Source organism: Cyprinodon tularosa, unplaced genomic scaffold (genome assembly GCF_016077235.1).
Source record: "Cyprinodon tularosa strain WSP-4 unplaced genomic scaffold, ASM1607723v1 ctg145, whole genome shotgun sequence".
NCBI classification, from domain to species: Eukaryota; Metazoa; Chordata; class Actinopteri; order Cyprinodontiformes; family Cyprinodontidae; genus Cyprinodon; species Cyprinodon tularosa.
The window spans coordinates 1,390,578-1,406,245 of record NW_024038276.1 but is presented as its reverse complement, the minus strand read 5'-3'; the positions used below and the strand labels follow the sequence as shown (position 1 = coordinate 1,406,245).

The 15,668-nt window shown below is 35.8% G+C and overlaps 1 protein-coding gene across 5 annotated transcripts in view; it reads left to right on the top strand.

Annotated features, from left to right (window-relative positions):
• Nucleotides 1–15,668, top strand: part of tnk2b (tyrosine kinase, non-receptor, 2b) — an 81,302-nt gene that overhangs the window by 12,424 nt on the left and 53,210 nt on the right. Inside the window, exon 1 of one of the 5 annotated variants that reach the window (XM_038278879.1) lies at nucleotides 9,785–9,874. The exons of 3 other annotated variants lie outside the window; for them this stretch is intronic. Coding sequence is in view for 1 of the 2 variants with exons in the window: in XM_038278882.1 (XP_038134810.1) it covers nucleotides 9,821–9,874 (54 nt within the window). In the remaining variant the exon portion in view is untranslated. Of the gene's footprint in view, nucleotides 1–9,784; nucleotides 9,875–15,668 lie in introns of those variants that run through there. One more of the 5 variants, XM_038278882.1, reaches the window with a different exon arrangement.

Genomic DNA, 15,668 nt, shown 5'->3' with positions numbered 1-15,668 from the left:
CTTAATATTGTGCATACAACCTTTATTTTATTTATTTATTGTATTTTATTTATTAATGAAAATATTTCTGTAGAATTTTAGAGTCTTTGTTTTTATCCTTGTGGTATCGAAAATGGTATCAAGTATCGAATATTTTCCTTAGTATCGGTATCGAGTTGAAAAGTTTAGTATCGTGACAACCCTAATGCCTATTGGAAAAAAAAAAAAAACATGCAATTATCTTTTGAAAGAAATATTTATGCAAGCTGTTTGTCCAGTAGTGTTTGTCTGAGCGTGTGTGAGCTGTGATTGACACTCCATCAGACGCTCCTCTGGCTGTGATTGGTTGTTTTGACTCGTCCCGAATTATTCTTTCCAGATTGAAATACAGGCAGTATGCGGGACCAATTGAAGCAGTTTTTTTCACAGGTTACATATCACATGTACTGCTGTCTGGGCATAGGGACAGTTTTAGCCAATATGACAAAAAAGGGATTTTTAAAAACTTACATACTTCAGCTTTAAGGAGCTGCAGAGATGCTCAGTGCAGGTTGTAGAAACAGAGTTCTTGTAAGAGTGAAAAGAAAAAGTTTCCATCAAAAGAAAGACATATTTCCAGTTTTCAGTTTTCCAAAAATTCTTTTAAGGGACACAACAAATACGTTGAAGAAGGGGCTCTTGTAAGATGAGATTAATAGGAATCTCTTAGTCTGTATAGAAAAAATAGTATGGAATAAAACACGTTTCTATAAGCCTGAACACAAGATCCCAAGAGTGCACCACGGTGCTTGGAGCAACAGGCTGTGCAGTTCTCCTTCTATCTCAAACACGTATGCCATCTTAACTGATATTGAGGTTTCTGGTTATATCTTGGGAAAATAGGGAGCTGGCTGAGCCTTACTTTTAGTTTGATTAACCTTATAAAAGGTTGCTTGGAAATGAAAATGACTATAAGTAATGATTTAACAAGTTTTAGGCATTAGTTTGGTAACAAATAAGCCATTGGCAAATTTAGTCTGTAGAAATTATGATAAATATGTTGGTAGAGCAGGTCATAAAAAGTTGAATGCGCCCAACACTCCTGAATGAATCACCTCTGACAGCAGAGTGAAAGTAGACAGACGGAGGGAATGGCAGGTGGCTCTCCAAGAATAGCTGCGGTGATCAGTGGGTGTGCTTTTTGTGGTGAGGGGCTCAGAGGCCCAGACAGACAGAACGCCGAGGAGAGTTAGCTTCTTGGAGACAAAGTGGATGCGTGGGTGGGAGAGAGCGTAGCTTTATTTTAACCATGAACCCCCCCCTTACCATAAGCACACATTCTCATCTTGCAGAGTATGCTGATGCACCTAGCCTTGAGGTGTACCTACATTATGTGGCAATTTTACTGGTTCACATTGTTGTCTGTTGTTTTTTCTTGTGGTAAATTTAGACATAGCTTTTTAATAAAGAATTTTGCACATTACAAATAGTAGATGAAGAAACAAAACTTTCCCCTCCGCACTCATCCTTCCTCATAGAACAAAACAAAAACAACAAATACATTTAGAGGTCGATAATAAATAAACCTTGCTTTACAGGGTTTTTTATTTTTAATTTTTAGAATGTATGATGTTTTATTTAAAAGAATGCAACAGTTAATTTCTGCCAGAACTATTTCTCTGATTTTGTTATTTTTATTTTTTTCGGGTATTTGTTTAAAGGTTCATCAATATTTATTACATTTCCAATTAGATTTCAGGGTTCAGATGTGTTAAAACCTTCATATGACTTATTATTTAAAGTACAATTTTACATGAACTTGGTGAAAGAATGTCGGTTCTTAACCTGCTTTATTGAGCCTAAGACATAAAATAATATCTGCATGAAATATAAAAGAAGAAATTTAAAGGAAGGTTATGGACTAGTAATGCAAGGATCCACATTTTTTTAAACTTTCAAACCAAATCTAATGCTTGACTTAGGATGTCTGCAGATCCTGATACTTTACTGATACCAGAGCTCTGTTTGCTTTAACGACATCTTCCTTACTGTTGATTTATAAGCAGCCGTAATAAACTATCTACAAGCAAGTATGATTTGCATAAATGTACACATTTATATCCCAAAACCATTAATTGCTTTTTTTGTTTTTTAATTATATAATTGGAGAACTATTTACTTTGAAGATTTTGGCTTTAAAAAAACAAAAAAAGACAAAACATTGGACCTAGCTGATTTAGGCTGATGCATTTTATCTTTTTCACTCTCCCCTCTTGTTCTTCCAGTCCTCCCAGACTGGCTTTGTGTTGTAAGCCCCCCTGCAGCATACTGAGCCTTGTCTCCTTCCGCTGCATTGTGTCTTAGCTGTGCTGTTAATGCATCAAGTTTCCTATAGGAGTGTCCCTGAAAGAGATCACTTTCTTTAAGACCCTCTGGCTGAAGGATAGGATGCTTCCACAGATTTTATTTCCTTTGACAACAAGAAAATGTTAAAAATAAGCCTTGGTTCAAGATAATGAGAGAAACAGTCCGATAATGTCCACTCTAATACCTCTATATATTGTTTCTTTACACATTAGGACGAATTTTGTCATTTGCTCTGCATTTAGTTCCATATTAGACGGACACTCCAGTATCTACCTTGGCTCGGTAATGCAGCACTATAAAGTAAAAGGTGAAGAGTTAATCTAAATGGCCTGGGGCCACCAGGGGACATTATATCATTTTTTAAATGTTAACTTTCTTTTTTCTAAACCTTCCCAGGTTTTAAAGAAATATAACTTGTCGGATTAGCAGTCCCAATTCCCTCTTTACTTTTAAAGCTCCAACTAACAAACATCCATCTAAAAACTTCAGATAATTTCTTTCAGATTTTGGTAAATTGATCGTTTATTTAAGTTATTTTATGCTTCTTTTAGCCAGAATAAAGTAACTGACACTATTGGATTATTTCAATTTGAGCCCATATAAACTATGTGTAAAAATGAATGGATTTTTTGTTTTGTTTTTCTAAATTAGGCATGCAAAGATAACTGTTGAGAAACAGGATTGTATTCATTTGGGTTAACATTTTACCAAAACAAATAATAACCCTGAACACACCATCCCCACTGTAACATCAACTTGCTGTGAAGGTATTTGTCTTAATCCAACAGAGGCTGACTTAAAAGATTATTCTTCTTTGACTTCATTTTTTCAAGTCTCTCACTGATATTGCAAACTGCTATTTTTCTTTGACTTGTTTGCACTAAACAGTGTTAACCTGCTAACTTCTCTATAGACTTTCCTCTCTTACAGAGCGAATCGAGCAAACCATTTATAGAAAACTATTTTAACAATTTGATTAAACACATTTTTTAGATTCCTATGTCAGCTAGCCAAATCAGTCCTAACATAATTCTAAATTTTTAATACTTACTATCACAATATTAACTAAAGTTAACCCTCTTAATTTTTTGTATACTTTGATCTTTAGCATGTAATTCTTAAAGAGCTACTGTAGTTCAGGTGTAGGTGTAAAGAGCTTAGAAAGTCCATCCTCAAAATAATTAATTCAATAAAGTAAAAAAATAATGTATTAATCCCAAAGGGAAATTAAATGTTGCAGTAACTTATTATTCTTTTTTTCTATTCATTGAGTTGTTGTAGGTGTTGATAGCTGTAAGCAGGAAGGATCTTCTAGATCTGTTTATCTTTCACCAGCTCCGGAAAAGCCTCTGACTGAAGACACTTTGTTGTTTTTCCTCTCCACTGTCGCTACGAGCATGCTTAAAGTTAGGAATTGTCTTTGAGTCAATGAGTCGATGCAATCGACTGGTTTTCCTTGATAGAAAACTTGAATCAATTTATCTGTATGATCTGGTGAATTGTTAAGTGCCTTGAGATGACATGTGTTGCAAATAAACTGAATTGAATTGAAATAGCTGATGAAGAGGATGATCTCTGTTGTGCATGATCTAGAGGATTTCTTGTCCATCTTTGATGCACCCTGTGACTGCATAGTCATCCGACTATTTCTGCAGATGACAGGACTCTGTCTGGTACTGGAAGTCAGAGGTTTGCAGAACTGTTTCCTGTTTTACTCCTCTGCTGCTAACTACTTGATTATACAGTGATTATAACTGTGGTCTGTTTGTCAGGTAGACTATGATCCAGTCGACTGTTGACCCCTCTATCTGTGAGTTTCTCAGAAAGTGATATATACTGTATATAGGAAAGCAGGTTTTAATTGCATAACACATGTAATGTGATGGACTATCCAATACTCTGTCAAAACAGTTCTTTTGAAGTGCAACATTGCACATTTTTAATTACAATACAATATATTGTACAACTTAAGTACTTACAGATACACAGACAGAACCTCTGGAAGCAAATTATATTGTTTTAGCTCTTATCTTACCTGTTTTCTGCATCATCTCTCTCTGAGCGGAACAACAGTTTACACATTGACTGCTCACACACTTAAACGCAGAGTAGGCTAGAAAATTATACAACAATTTTGGCAGATTGACACACACAGACAGGACCCTGACTCTCCTACACATGCAAAGACTTTTGGTGTAAACAAAAGTCCCCCACCCCCGCAAGCCTTTTTTGTATTTTTTAGTTTTTTATAAGGAACTAAATATTTAATATCATGCTAACATATTCTAAAATCTTGAATTTTAGGTATTTATTTATTATTTTTATTTTTTTTATTTCCACTGCTGTATGCCAGTATCAGTCCTTGGAGGGCTATTTCTTAAAATAGAACACTTGACTGCTCTAGAAGTTACAGAGAAACATTACAGATAATTATTAACACCTAACCTGACCTGCCTTTTGGAGAATCCTCTACAAGTGTTTCCATCACAGATGAAATGGTCTAGTGAGTTTAAAATGAGCTTAAAGTAAAAAGTTATTGAGCCTATTAGTTTGGTTTTTCTTAGACTTAGATTCCCATAAACAGATTTTATACATTTCTCTGTGAGAAATGTCATACCTTTGATAATTTCAAACCTTGATGATTTGAATCCAAACATTTATATATTTTTTTTTTTAAAGAAAAAGCATCTGATTGAAATAAATGTGTGTGTATATATATATATATATATATATATATATATATATATATATATATATATATATATATACTTACCTTTAAAGTTATGCTTTCTAGGGCTTTAAATGTGGCCTTTTATCTATACTCTGATGCTGCCCCCTTCTGACCAGATAGCATAATTAGAGCAAGAAGTGTAACAAAACAAAGTTATATTTCAGTTAAAGTGATTTGCATAAACTTTGCATATTTGTCAAGATGGTATTGCTTTATCTTGCCAAAGCTCCAGTTGGATTCCTCCTCTCTAGAACCTTTTCACATCATGCTGCGTTAAAACCACATCTCTATCAGTTATACTATTACTAGGTTTTGTTTGAGATGAACCATTAGTGGAAAATGAAAGAAAAACTGTGCTTTTATATAGTTTTCAAATATGTCAGAAAAAGGGCTCTGAAAAGTGTGGCATGAATTTGTATTCCACCTCCTCATAGTGTACACATTTAGCCAAGCTAGAGTATGCTATGAATAAAGCTGTTAGTCTTCTCAAATATGTTTCTACGCTTTAAAATTTTGTTTTTAACACATTTAGCTTAATCCACCCTGTCATAAGCTCCAACCAGCGTTTCATTCCAATTTGAAGACTAACATTCTCACATTGTGATGCTGCCACTTCCTTTTTTTGTGCGTGAATCGTGTTACGGTGTTATAGACAGGATACATTTTCTCTGCAAAGAATTCCCATGTTCCATCTGGGTTTCATTTAATAGAGCAGCTTCTTAGATATGTTTTCACATTTTCCCAGCAGCTCCTCTGTCCGTGCTAGAGAAAATGACCTCAAACTGCAATAGACTGCTACCACTTTATTGTTCCATTTACTCTACTCCTCTGAAACCGATCTGTGCCGAGTTCGTACCGAGCTTGGATCAGTTAACCGCACCCAGCTTGGTTTTTACGACTTTTTACACATAACGCTAGCACAGTTCCTCGCGTCCTATCGGTTGTCCACGATACTACAGCTCTCAAGGCGGGAATTATGCAAAAAAAAAAAAAAAATGGCGGCGAAATGAGTCAGCTGACTGTAAATAGGAGATAATGCGGTCTGCTCATGCACTCTTTATTGTCAGAGAACCAAACCACAACTGAACTGTGCCGAGCCCTAATGTTGAACTAGTACTAGATTTAGTGCGGTTCGGTTGTGTCTGGAAAGATCCAGTTCAGTGGCTTTCTATTTACACTCAACAGTTATGTTGGTTACCGTGCTCAGATCGTTCTCGGCATGGTTTCAAAAGGGTAGTGTAAATGGGGCTTATATGTGGATAGTGTGTTACAGGCTATGTGTTATTCTGATGCTCTATTTTAATTAGCTTGAAGGACAAAACATTGAACTGTTGTAACGTCTGAATAGAGTTCCATCTTGGATATATCTGTTGTGTTGCGAACTGAGAACATTTCTGTTGTGTTGACATATTCTTCCTCCTGTGCTTTTAAAGGTCTGGAACTGCCCCAGAGTTACATTTGGACTCTAACCTAACCCTACTCTGATCAGCGTACCCCTCTGTCCTGTTGGCTTAGGGAGACAACTGCTTTCAGTTGCAAAATTAGTGTCTGCAAAGGCCGTCTTGAGTACACTACTGGATGTATTTTAACTACATGAGTTCAGGCTTTGCACATCCGGGACATATTTAGTCAGTGCTATGAATTTCTGTTAATATGCAGAAGTAGTTAAAGTCTCTTGGTCTGTCTTAGAAAATCAAAATGTTGGTTGTGAGATTGTAAAATATGTACAAATCTGAGTTATAGTTTTGAAAGACACTGTTTGGTTGTCTTTCCATCCACCAAATATGTTTTTCATATATTCTTACCACAGGTTTTAGTTACATAATTGTTTTTTTTTCCATAGGTGTGGACATCTATTCATATTTGGAAAGTTCCAGACAAGTTGTGTGTCCATGAACAGAAACATAGGGAGCTTTGGGTCAATTGCATGTATCACCATCTGTGACTTAGTTGGAGACAGAAATGTGGATTAAAAAATGAGGTCCTTGTCTGGTTTGATTTTCCTTTAATCCTTTGAATGTCCCTGCCCACTGTGTGGCACTTTTATATCCCACCTGTTTAGTCTGCAGGGGTTGGAGTGGGTCAACACATTGTCCAATCATGCCCCTTCAGTGTTTCCTGGAAAGTCAACATGAGACTAGTATTAGAACCTCTAATCAGTAATTAGTGAATGTGTATTTGCACTTTACTCTTTATTTTATTATTTTTTTTTTTTACACACTCTCACTTGTGTCCTTTAGTTTCTTACCCTCGCCTCTGTCCACAGAGGATTTAGACAGCATGCCTGCACCTCTCTGATTTGGCTTATCTGCAAATCTTCCTGCGGAAATGAGAGGCTTTGTGGTTCATAATAATTTCTAATTTGTTTTGAGACACTCCATTAACGGAAGTTATTCTTTGTATCTGACACTATAAGAGCCTGACCTAGCTGGCTTTGAATTCAAGCCACCTATGTAGGGCACCATAGCGGTTATAAGGGCTGCATGTTTTTGACAGCTTATACTGAATCCTGCCATATTCTTTCTATAACTGAAAGCTTTTTTTCCCCTCTTAACCCCGATTGTATTCTGTAATCTTGTCTGCATCAATCATGATCCTCTTGGTTCTTTATTTAGTCTCTTTGGGCAGGAGATATCATTTCTTTAATACAGGGAACCCAGTTTGGAATCCCAGTAGAAACAGTAAGGGCACCCGGCGTAAAAAATCCCAAGTCTCTGTGCGAGTTGAAATCACTTCCTGTGGCAGTGCCTAAGAGGAAACGGCTAAAAAAACTCACTTCCTGTTCTAGATAATTACTGATTAGAGGTTTCTGGGATATTTTTTTTTCATAGAATTTTTTTTCTTCCAATTACAAATTCAGCCCATTCCAGTTTCTCTTTAGGAACCAACAATATTTGTATTGCCTTACTGTTGTTGTAACTGCCTATTAATTTTTTTCTATAAGACTTAAAATTATTTTGAAAAAGAGGGACTGTATTTTTAGAGTTTGACTATTATTAAAAAATAAAAACGATATAAAATTAGGCTAAATGATCAGACTTTTTAAGCAGTCTATAGCATCTTATTTAAGCTATTAGCATGGTTAGCTTGTCATTACACTTTTCCCTCCTTCAAAGCGATATTGTGTAAGAATTACTTTACAGTAATCTACCAGGTAGCTGCTCCATAATCCATGAAATCCGAAGTCTCTCTTTCAGGCTTTCTGCCCATACGAGCAGAAGGAGCTTTAAAGAAGACTGGAAAATTCAAAGGAGTTGAGTTGGAACTACTTTTGAACAACGGATGTGTCATCTGTCCAGATGAACACTTTGGTGTTCACCTGGACAACAAACTAGACTGGAGACACCACTGTGAAGCTGTTTACAAGAAGAGACAGAGCAGATACTTCCTAAGGAAGCTTAGGTCCTTCAGCTTTTACAGCAAGATGCTAAATATCATCTTCAAAACTGTTGAGGAGGGTGTGATCTCTTCCTCCATCATCTGCTGGGGTAACGGCATCAGAGCAAATAACCCAACAAGCTAATTAAGAAGGCCAGATCTGTTCTAGGAACTCCTCTAGAACCTCTAGAGATTATTTCACAAAGAAGAATTCTTCATAAAGCGTAGAAGATCATGGAAAACAGTGAACATCCTCTTCATCAGCTATTTAAACAACAACAACAGAGTGTCTTCAGTCAGAGGCTTCTCCAGACCTGGTGCAAGACAGGCCGCTACAGGAGATCCTTCCTGCCCACAGCATTTAACAGGTACAACAAATTGATGGAAAAGAAACCCAACAAAAAATGATGAGTTAATACAACCTTTAATTTCCTTTGGGATTAATAAGGTATTTTTGAATTCAATTGATATTACTGCCATTTTTATAAAAATCATTAAACTGTGACTTTCATACAGGCGTATGTCGACAGAATTTGAATGGAGAAACATCCCTTTATATGCTGGACTTTGAACAGATATCCTATTACCTACCCTTAAATACCAAGTGGGTCATATTTAATACACTTAGTAGAGTATAACCCTGGCTTACACAATCAGACACATGTAGTGAACAGAAAGACTATGAAAGATTATACAGAAATGCATAATGTATCACAACTGATGCAATTCAACTATCTAATTTAACCTATCATTTTTTTTATTTGTCAGAAAGTTCAATTACAACTCTAGTTTAAAAAAACAACAAAAGTTTTCTGAAAGTTATTTCATTAAATTCTTTTTATGTCGGGAAAACCATGAATTCTTCTCCAGTTTTGAAGTGTCCATAATCTGAGGAAAAAAGAATTAACAGAATACGGATACGGTGTAGAATAGATCTGCTTTACATTATTCCCCATACTGGTATGTTAATCATTCAGTTCTGGTTCTGTTCCTCACAAGCTAAAAAAAGAGAGCCAATTTAAAACATGTTCTGCTCTGGTCATGCAACAATAAACAAACAGTTCATCAGAACCATTATCTTGATCCAGCACAAGCAGAGCTAAAACAAGTGAGGTTTGAAGGAAGCTTCAGATCCACTTCCACTGTAGCAACCCCTCAGCTCCGGTAGCTTTCTATGTGGGAAATGACATCACTGGTATGTCAGCAGTTTCCCAGAAACACTAACCTTGCTCTGTACAGCTGTGGCGTGCCTTTGGTCCGCATCAACTGCTACTTCAGAATTGTGTTGTAGCGTAACATCTGGGAATGCTTGTGGAGCTGTAGGAGGGTGTTACTGCAGGGGCCTATAAGAGGCAGGGCTTTTGTCTCAGTTGCAAATCTTTGGATATGGGGCCAGAGCGGATTGTCCTGAGGTCTTGTCCGGTGCCTGTGCAGAAACAGGTATGTTACTGTTTTTACTTCGACTGCTAGGATTTCACAGGAGAATTTTTCTTGATTGGTGACTGAGTTTTATTTAAAATGGTAAAAATAAATGAAAAATATGTTCATTTTTAATTTGCAATGTGAGAAATCAGCTGTTACACTGATTCAGTTGTATGTTTAACAAAATTTTGATTGTATTAGAAATAGTTTCATAAAGACTATCTATTAAAAAAATATATTTTATTTTGAAAATGTACTATTATTATACTGTCTCAGTGTACATTTTTTTATATCATAATTAAGTTGATTATTATTTTGAAAAGATTTTTCATATATCATTCATCACTTCTCCATTCCCCAATGTTCTATACCCCTCTTGGACCATTTGAGTTTTATTAAACTTATAAGTGATATTCTGATGGTTGACATGATTTGTCTCAGCCTAATCAATTTTAATTTTACAAATTGTACATTCTAAAAAATTTGACAAATTGAAATAAACAAAATGTAAATAAATGAAAATAACTAGAGATGCATTAATGAGATTATTTCAGAAGCTGCATTCAGAAGCATACACTTAGTTTTATCTTTATTTTCTTTGTTTATTATTATTCGTTTTTTGACATATTATGTGCAGATAATTTCTTCATATCATCTTTCCTCCATTGTCTGTAGGGGATTTTTCCTTTGGCTATTAATGAGCCATATAGTTTTTTTCTCTCTCAGGAACTGTCTTCCACACCTATGCAGTGGAGAAATATTGGCCTAAAAATTATCCTAATTGATATCAAAGTCTGATATTGCACAGGGATGTTATTAAAAATTGTTAAAATAGTGGAACAAAACTCATGCATAGTTTTTTCTTGTTTGAAAACCTTTGATTATTTGTGTTGAGCCGTTTCTCAGAGCAGGAGGCTTGCAGACCCTAGTTACACTTTTGCATCTCAGCTACAGACGGCAAACGTTTCACACTACTTCATGTCCAAAATGCTGAACTATCCCTTTAACTGTATAAGTTCCACATTTAAGGTGGTTTGGGAGGTGGTGACTGTCTCCAGCGATCATGAGCAATAGGAGGGCTATATCCTGGACAGGTCACCATGGCAGCATGGAGTAAAACAGGAGAAATTACCATGCTAACACACACACCTACCCATTTAAAGTAACCCATTGACAGGACCTCCTCACTGCAAGTCCACTGTGCCATCAAATCTGTTATGATACTGACTCTTTAAAACTGGCTAACATGCCTCTTTTTTGTCCTGAGTTTCATCAGACTCTGTTTTTAAAGCACATTTTGACCCCCCCCCCCCCAATAGATAAGTTTTGTCAGATGAACCTGTTGGCTCTTTTAAGGGTTCACTCATCAGAAAAATATCATGTTTTAGCTTCTCACTGACCCTTTCTTTTTTTTATCAGGCTGGTCAAATTTAAAATCATGTTATTATGTTTACCAACTCATTTCTATGTGTGGCTTTCTAAATGCCCATTATTGAGGCAGAATCAGACAATCTTCTGATTTGGATGATATAAAACATCTTTTTGATCCCTGAAAACTTCGGGTATACAGTTTTTCAAATAGAAAAGGGACAAAATGAGCAAAACCTTTTACAACAAGTAAGCACTCTATTTGGAAGGTTCAAACTCAATGGTTTTTTCATTTATGTGACCGTTTTATCAATAGCCGATTTAAACCTTACATTCGACACATTGAAAGAACCCAACAGATTATTGAATCATGTCTCTAAACAACAATATAGTTTTGAAATTGTTTTTAAAGGGAAATCATAAAAATATGTTTTCTCATCAATTGAGTTTATTGTCTTTTTATTTTAACGGTGCATATCTTTGTTAGTTTAACAATTTCATCATCTTACCAAAGAACCTCATTTATAACCCTGATCGAATACCCCCCCCCCCCCCCCCACCACCACCATATTCTGGATAAAAGCTTATTGCTGCATTGAAAACTACTTAGAGTCATAAAGAGGCGAGGGACCTGGGACTCAGTGCTCCAGGGGCTCTAAACAGTGGTTTAAAGGTAGGGATTTAGGGATCATTTGATACTTGGGTGGGTAACAGTGTGTCATTACACCCACACCCTGTCTGGTGGGCTTCTCTCTGCGCTCTATCATAGAGCTAGAGAAGGCGTTTACATGTTTTAACAGGCTTGGCTTTACCCTCCCCTAGCTAAAGATTGGTCCTCTAGGGTCAAAGGTTAAGAACTTGAGGAGGTCCCTGATCCATTTTTTTTTTCCCAAGTAGTTTTCCAGGTTTCTAAGGCAGAGTTTAGGAGAACTGGTGAAGAAATGTTGTGAATGCCAGAACCTTTAATTCTTTTGATCATTTAGATACAGTTTGAACCTCTGCTTGTTGTCTCACAGTAAATAACGTTTGCTTAAATGGAATAAATGTATATTTAAAAATATATATATTATGCATAAAGTGAATAATGGCGATAAGAAAAGTGTTGGGGAGCTTAATCAGCAGACAAAGACAAAAGAAAACATTAAGTTTATTTATGGATCCTTGTCGCCATTAAACGGTGTAAATGGTCTGTGATCTGGATAGATTTGTGTTTCTACTCTAGGATCCATCCGATCTGCATTTACTTCTCTTGCATACAAGTGAGGCTAAGCTGGAAATTAACAGTGGTGCCCTCTAGTGTACGGTGGTAACATTACAAACTGAAATAAATTCCTTTTAAAGCTACAGTGTGTAATAATTACAGGGATATACAGTCAGAAATGTAATATATTATACATAACTATGTTATTTATCATCATCTACGAGCTCAGCCTCTTAACCTTAATATTTGCGTTGCCTTAAAATTCGTTATTTATAATTACATAGGAGCGGGTCTCGCAGCCATGGAGGCAGACATCTTTGCGCTACGGCAGCGCAGAGCCAACAAACTAGCGATTGCGAGATTGCCCATTACGCTCGAAAGTAACTACGGCAAGTTGAGAGAGATGAACTGAGACGGTACTGAACAATAGATGGCAGTATTATGCCTGAGAATACTATCTGTAAAATTATCTATGTAAACAAACCTCATCACTTGAGAAGGTATGTGGACGTCGTGGAAGACATTTTGTCCCGTAACGCTCGCCGTACTATTGGGGGGGAGAAGCGGTGGGGGGGGGAGATGTTCATGTTGGCACAGTCTGCAGTCTGGACGTTAGATGTCGCTGAAAATTACACACTGTAGCTTTAAGCGACAATTATTAATTAATCGAATGAAAGAGTTCAGTCTAATAAAACATTAATTGACAATCGTAAGTTAATTATTTGTTTACATCCCAATTGATATTGTATCAACAATGTATGTAAAATTGTTCTTGATGGTCAAACAGCAGCACAGAAAAACCCTTGGCAGATTCCCATGGATTTAATCTCCTCTGAAACGAGGCCATTAGGGATAATTGATTTGGAGATAATGAGTTTATAGTTCTATTGCCTACTAGCATTAAATAAAAGCAAAAACAAACACACCCCATGATTTAGTATCCTGTAGGATTCACTTATCTTCAGTATTATAAAGTAGTTGTTCTCTTTGTGACTTTTAGTTTGTTGCACCATTCCAGATGAATTGTAGCTAACCCTTCTTGATACAGTAAAACAGCTTCATCCTTGTTGTTTTCTGCACTGCATTTTAATCAGATTAATGTCTTGCATTTAGCAGGGACTATTTAGACAAATTGATACTGCTGATGTGGTTGATTCTAGACCAGCATTAAATGATTGGTTCAAGTTCCAAATGTGCTTTAATTGAAACCCATTTAGCTTAATAATTAACATGCTGAGACTTGTAGAGTCCTAGATGCACTTCTTGTGTGCTTTACGCTTTCTCTGAGCCTCTTAAAGTCTTTATTGGTGTATTGATTTGGACTGCTTAGAAAATCACCAAATATGGATGTTTTAGTGATGAGAAACCCTTTTTTTTATATGGTAGAATAATGGTTTTCATATACTTTTATAAAACTTTCCAAATTTATAGGCAGCAGAACATGCTTCTCTAATGCAATTGCTGCTGTCCTCCTTAAATGTCATTGTATGATTTAGAGCAATAATTATAAACTGGGGGTTTGCTTACACCTAGTAGTTTGTGAGTGCATTGCAGGAGGTACAGGAAAATATTTAATTTTTAGGTAGTAAAAAAAAATAGGGCTGGGATTGTTTTGCCTTATGAGGACCTAATTAAAAAACGCAAAATTATATAAAAAAACTCAGTCCTTCAAGAGGCTGTCTATTAGCAGCCAGGATAAAATATCTTTTGTATTCACAGTTCCTCTTCTCACAGAGATCAATCTTGAAATAATCTTTATTTCAGCTGTTATACACAAAACCTTTGGACAATCATCAATTTTTTTGACTGAGGGGAGTACTCATGGTAAGACAACATGTCCAAAGGGTTACACAAGTCAAAAAAGGTTGGGAAACACAACTAGTCTAGAGCAGTAATTCCTAAAATTAATTTTGGATTGATTCAATTTATAAAATCATTGCTAAAGATAGACAAAACCAACTACTTTGGTTGTTGAGATTGATTTTAATATTTTACAAATGTCAGTAATTGATTTTGTTGGAAAGTTTGTGTACTGAAAAGTTTGGGGACTTCTGCTCTGGAGCAGCAAACTATAAAAGCTGCCAATTTTACAGAGGTGTTAAAACATGGGGTGATTTTTTATTTAACCAAGTTTGCTCTAACAGAAGCCACCGGCTGCTACTTCACATGCAGCTGTTCCCCCTTGCCTTTGTTCAGTTAATAAAAACGGTGTGAAATCTTCAGAATTTTTTCCTATTGAGATATTTTTTCTTTCAAAAATAATTTATGCTCACTATGATAAAGTCTTTGAAGCCTTTATTATATAACACACCATAACCAGATCCCCATTCCCTGTTAGAAGGTTTCTATGGAAAGCTAAATGAGTCTCAGAGTTCCAGTTAAATTCAAAGAGTTTAGCAAACTCTACATCCTTCTGAAAGAATTAAGACAAAACTAGAAATAAAATCTCCTTAATGTGTTTATACACTTATATCTACATATATATATATATATATATATATATATATATATATATATTTATTTTTATATTTTTGCCATTTACAATTACTTGAAAAAGTACAACAAAGGTGTATGTTCTAAATTCCAAACAATGGCCTCTGTGCACATCTCCACTATTTCCTGAATTTAAGTCATCTCTTTTGCTTCCTGTCTTTCATTAATGGAGGAACTGATTAATCCAGATTTGTTTTAGCCATGGTGACTGAGGTCAGGCACACCTGGATTAATCAGTTCATCCATTAAATTAGGACAGGAAACAAAGGAGCTGCCTTAAGTTCAGGAAGTAATGGAGATGTGCATAGAGCCAATTGTTTATTTAAAGTGTCAATTTACTAGAAGATTCCTCGTCAATTAATCCACATATTAATTAATGAGGAAATAATCAGTAGAAAATTGGGTCTCTGCATCAAATCACATTTATATCCCAGGGAACCAAAATCAATAACATGAATTGGACGTTTCTAGAAATGTTGAACATGGAAAACCAAAAATCAATATAGAAATCTGATTTAAAATTTTTTTTTAGGAACAATAGTTATTACCGGTGTTAGAAACCAAATAAAAACAATTTAATGCTGTTAAATTTAGGGAGGGATGTTTAAGAATCCTTCAGGGGAAGATTACGCTACTAGGGCTGCCAATAGATTTAGCCATATCTCTGTACGGTATCTTTATACAACAGTGCAGCACACGGTACAACTTTGTAAAGATCAGGAGGCGGGGTTACACGTGCATATTGTTCTT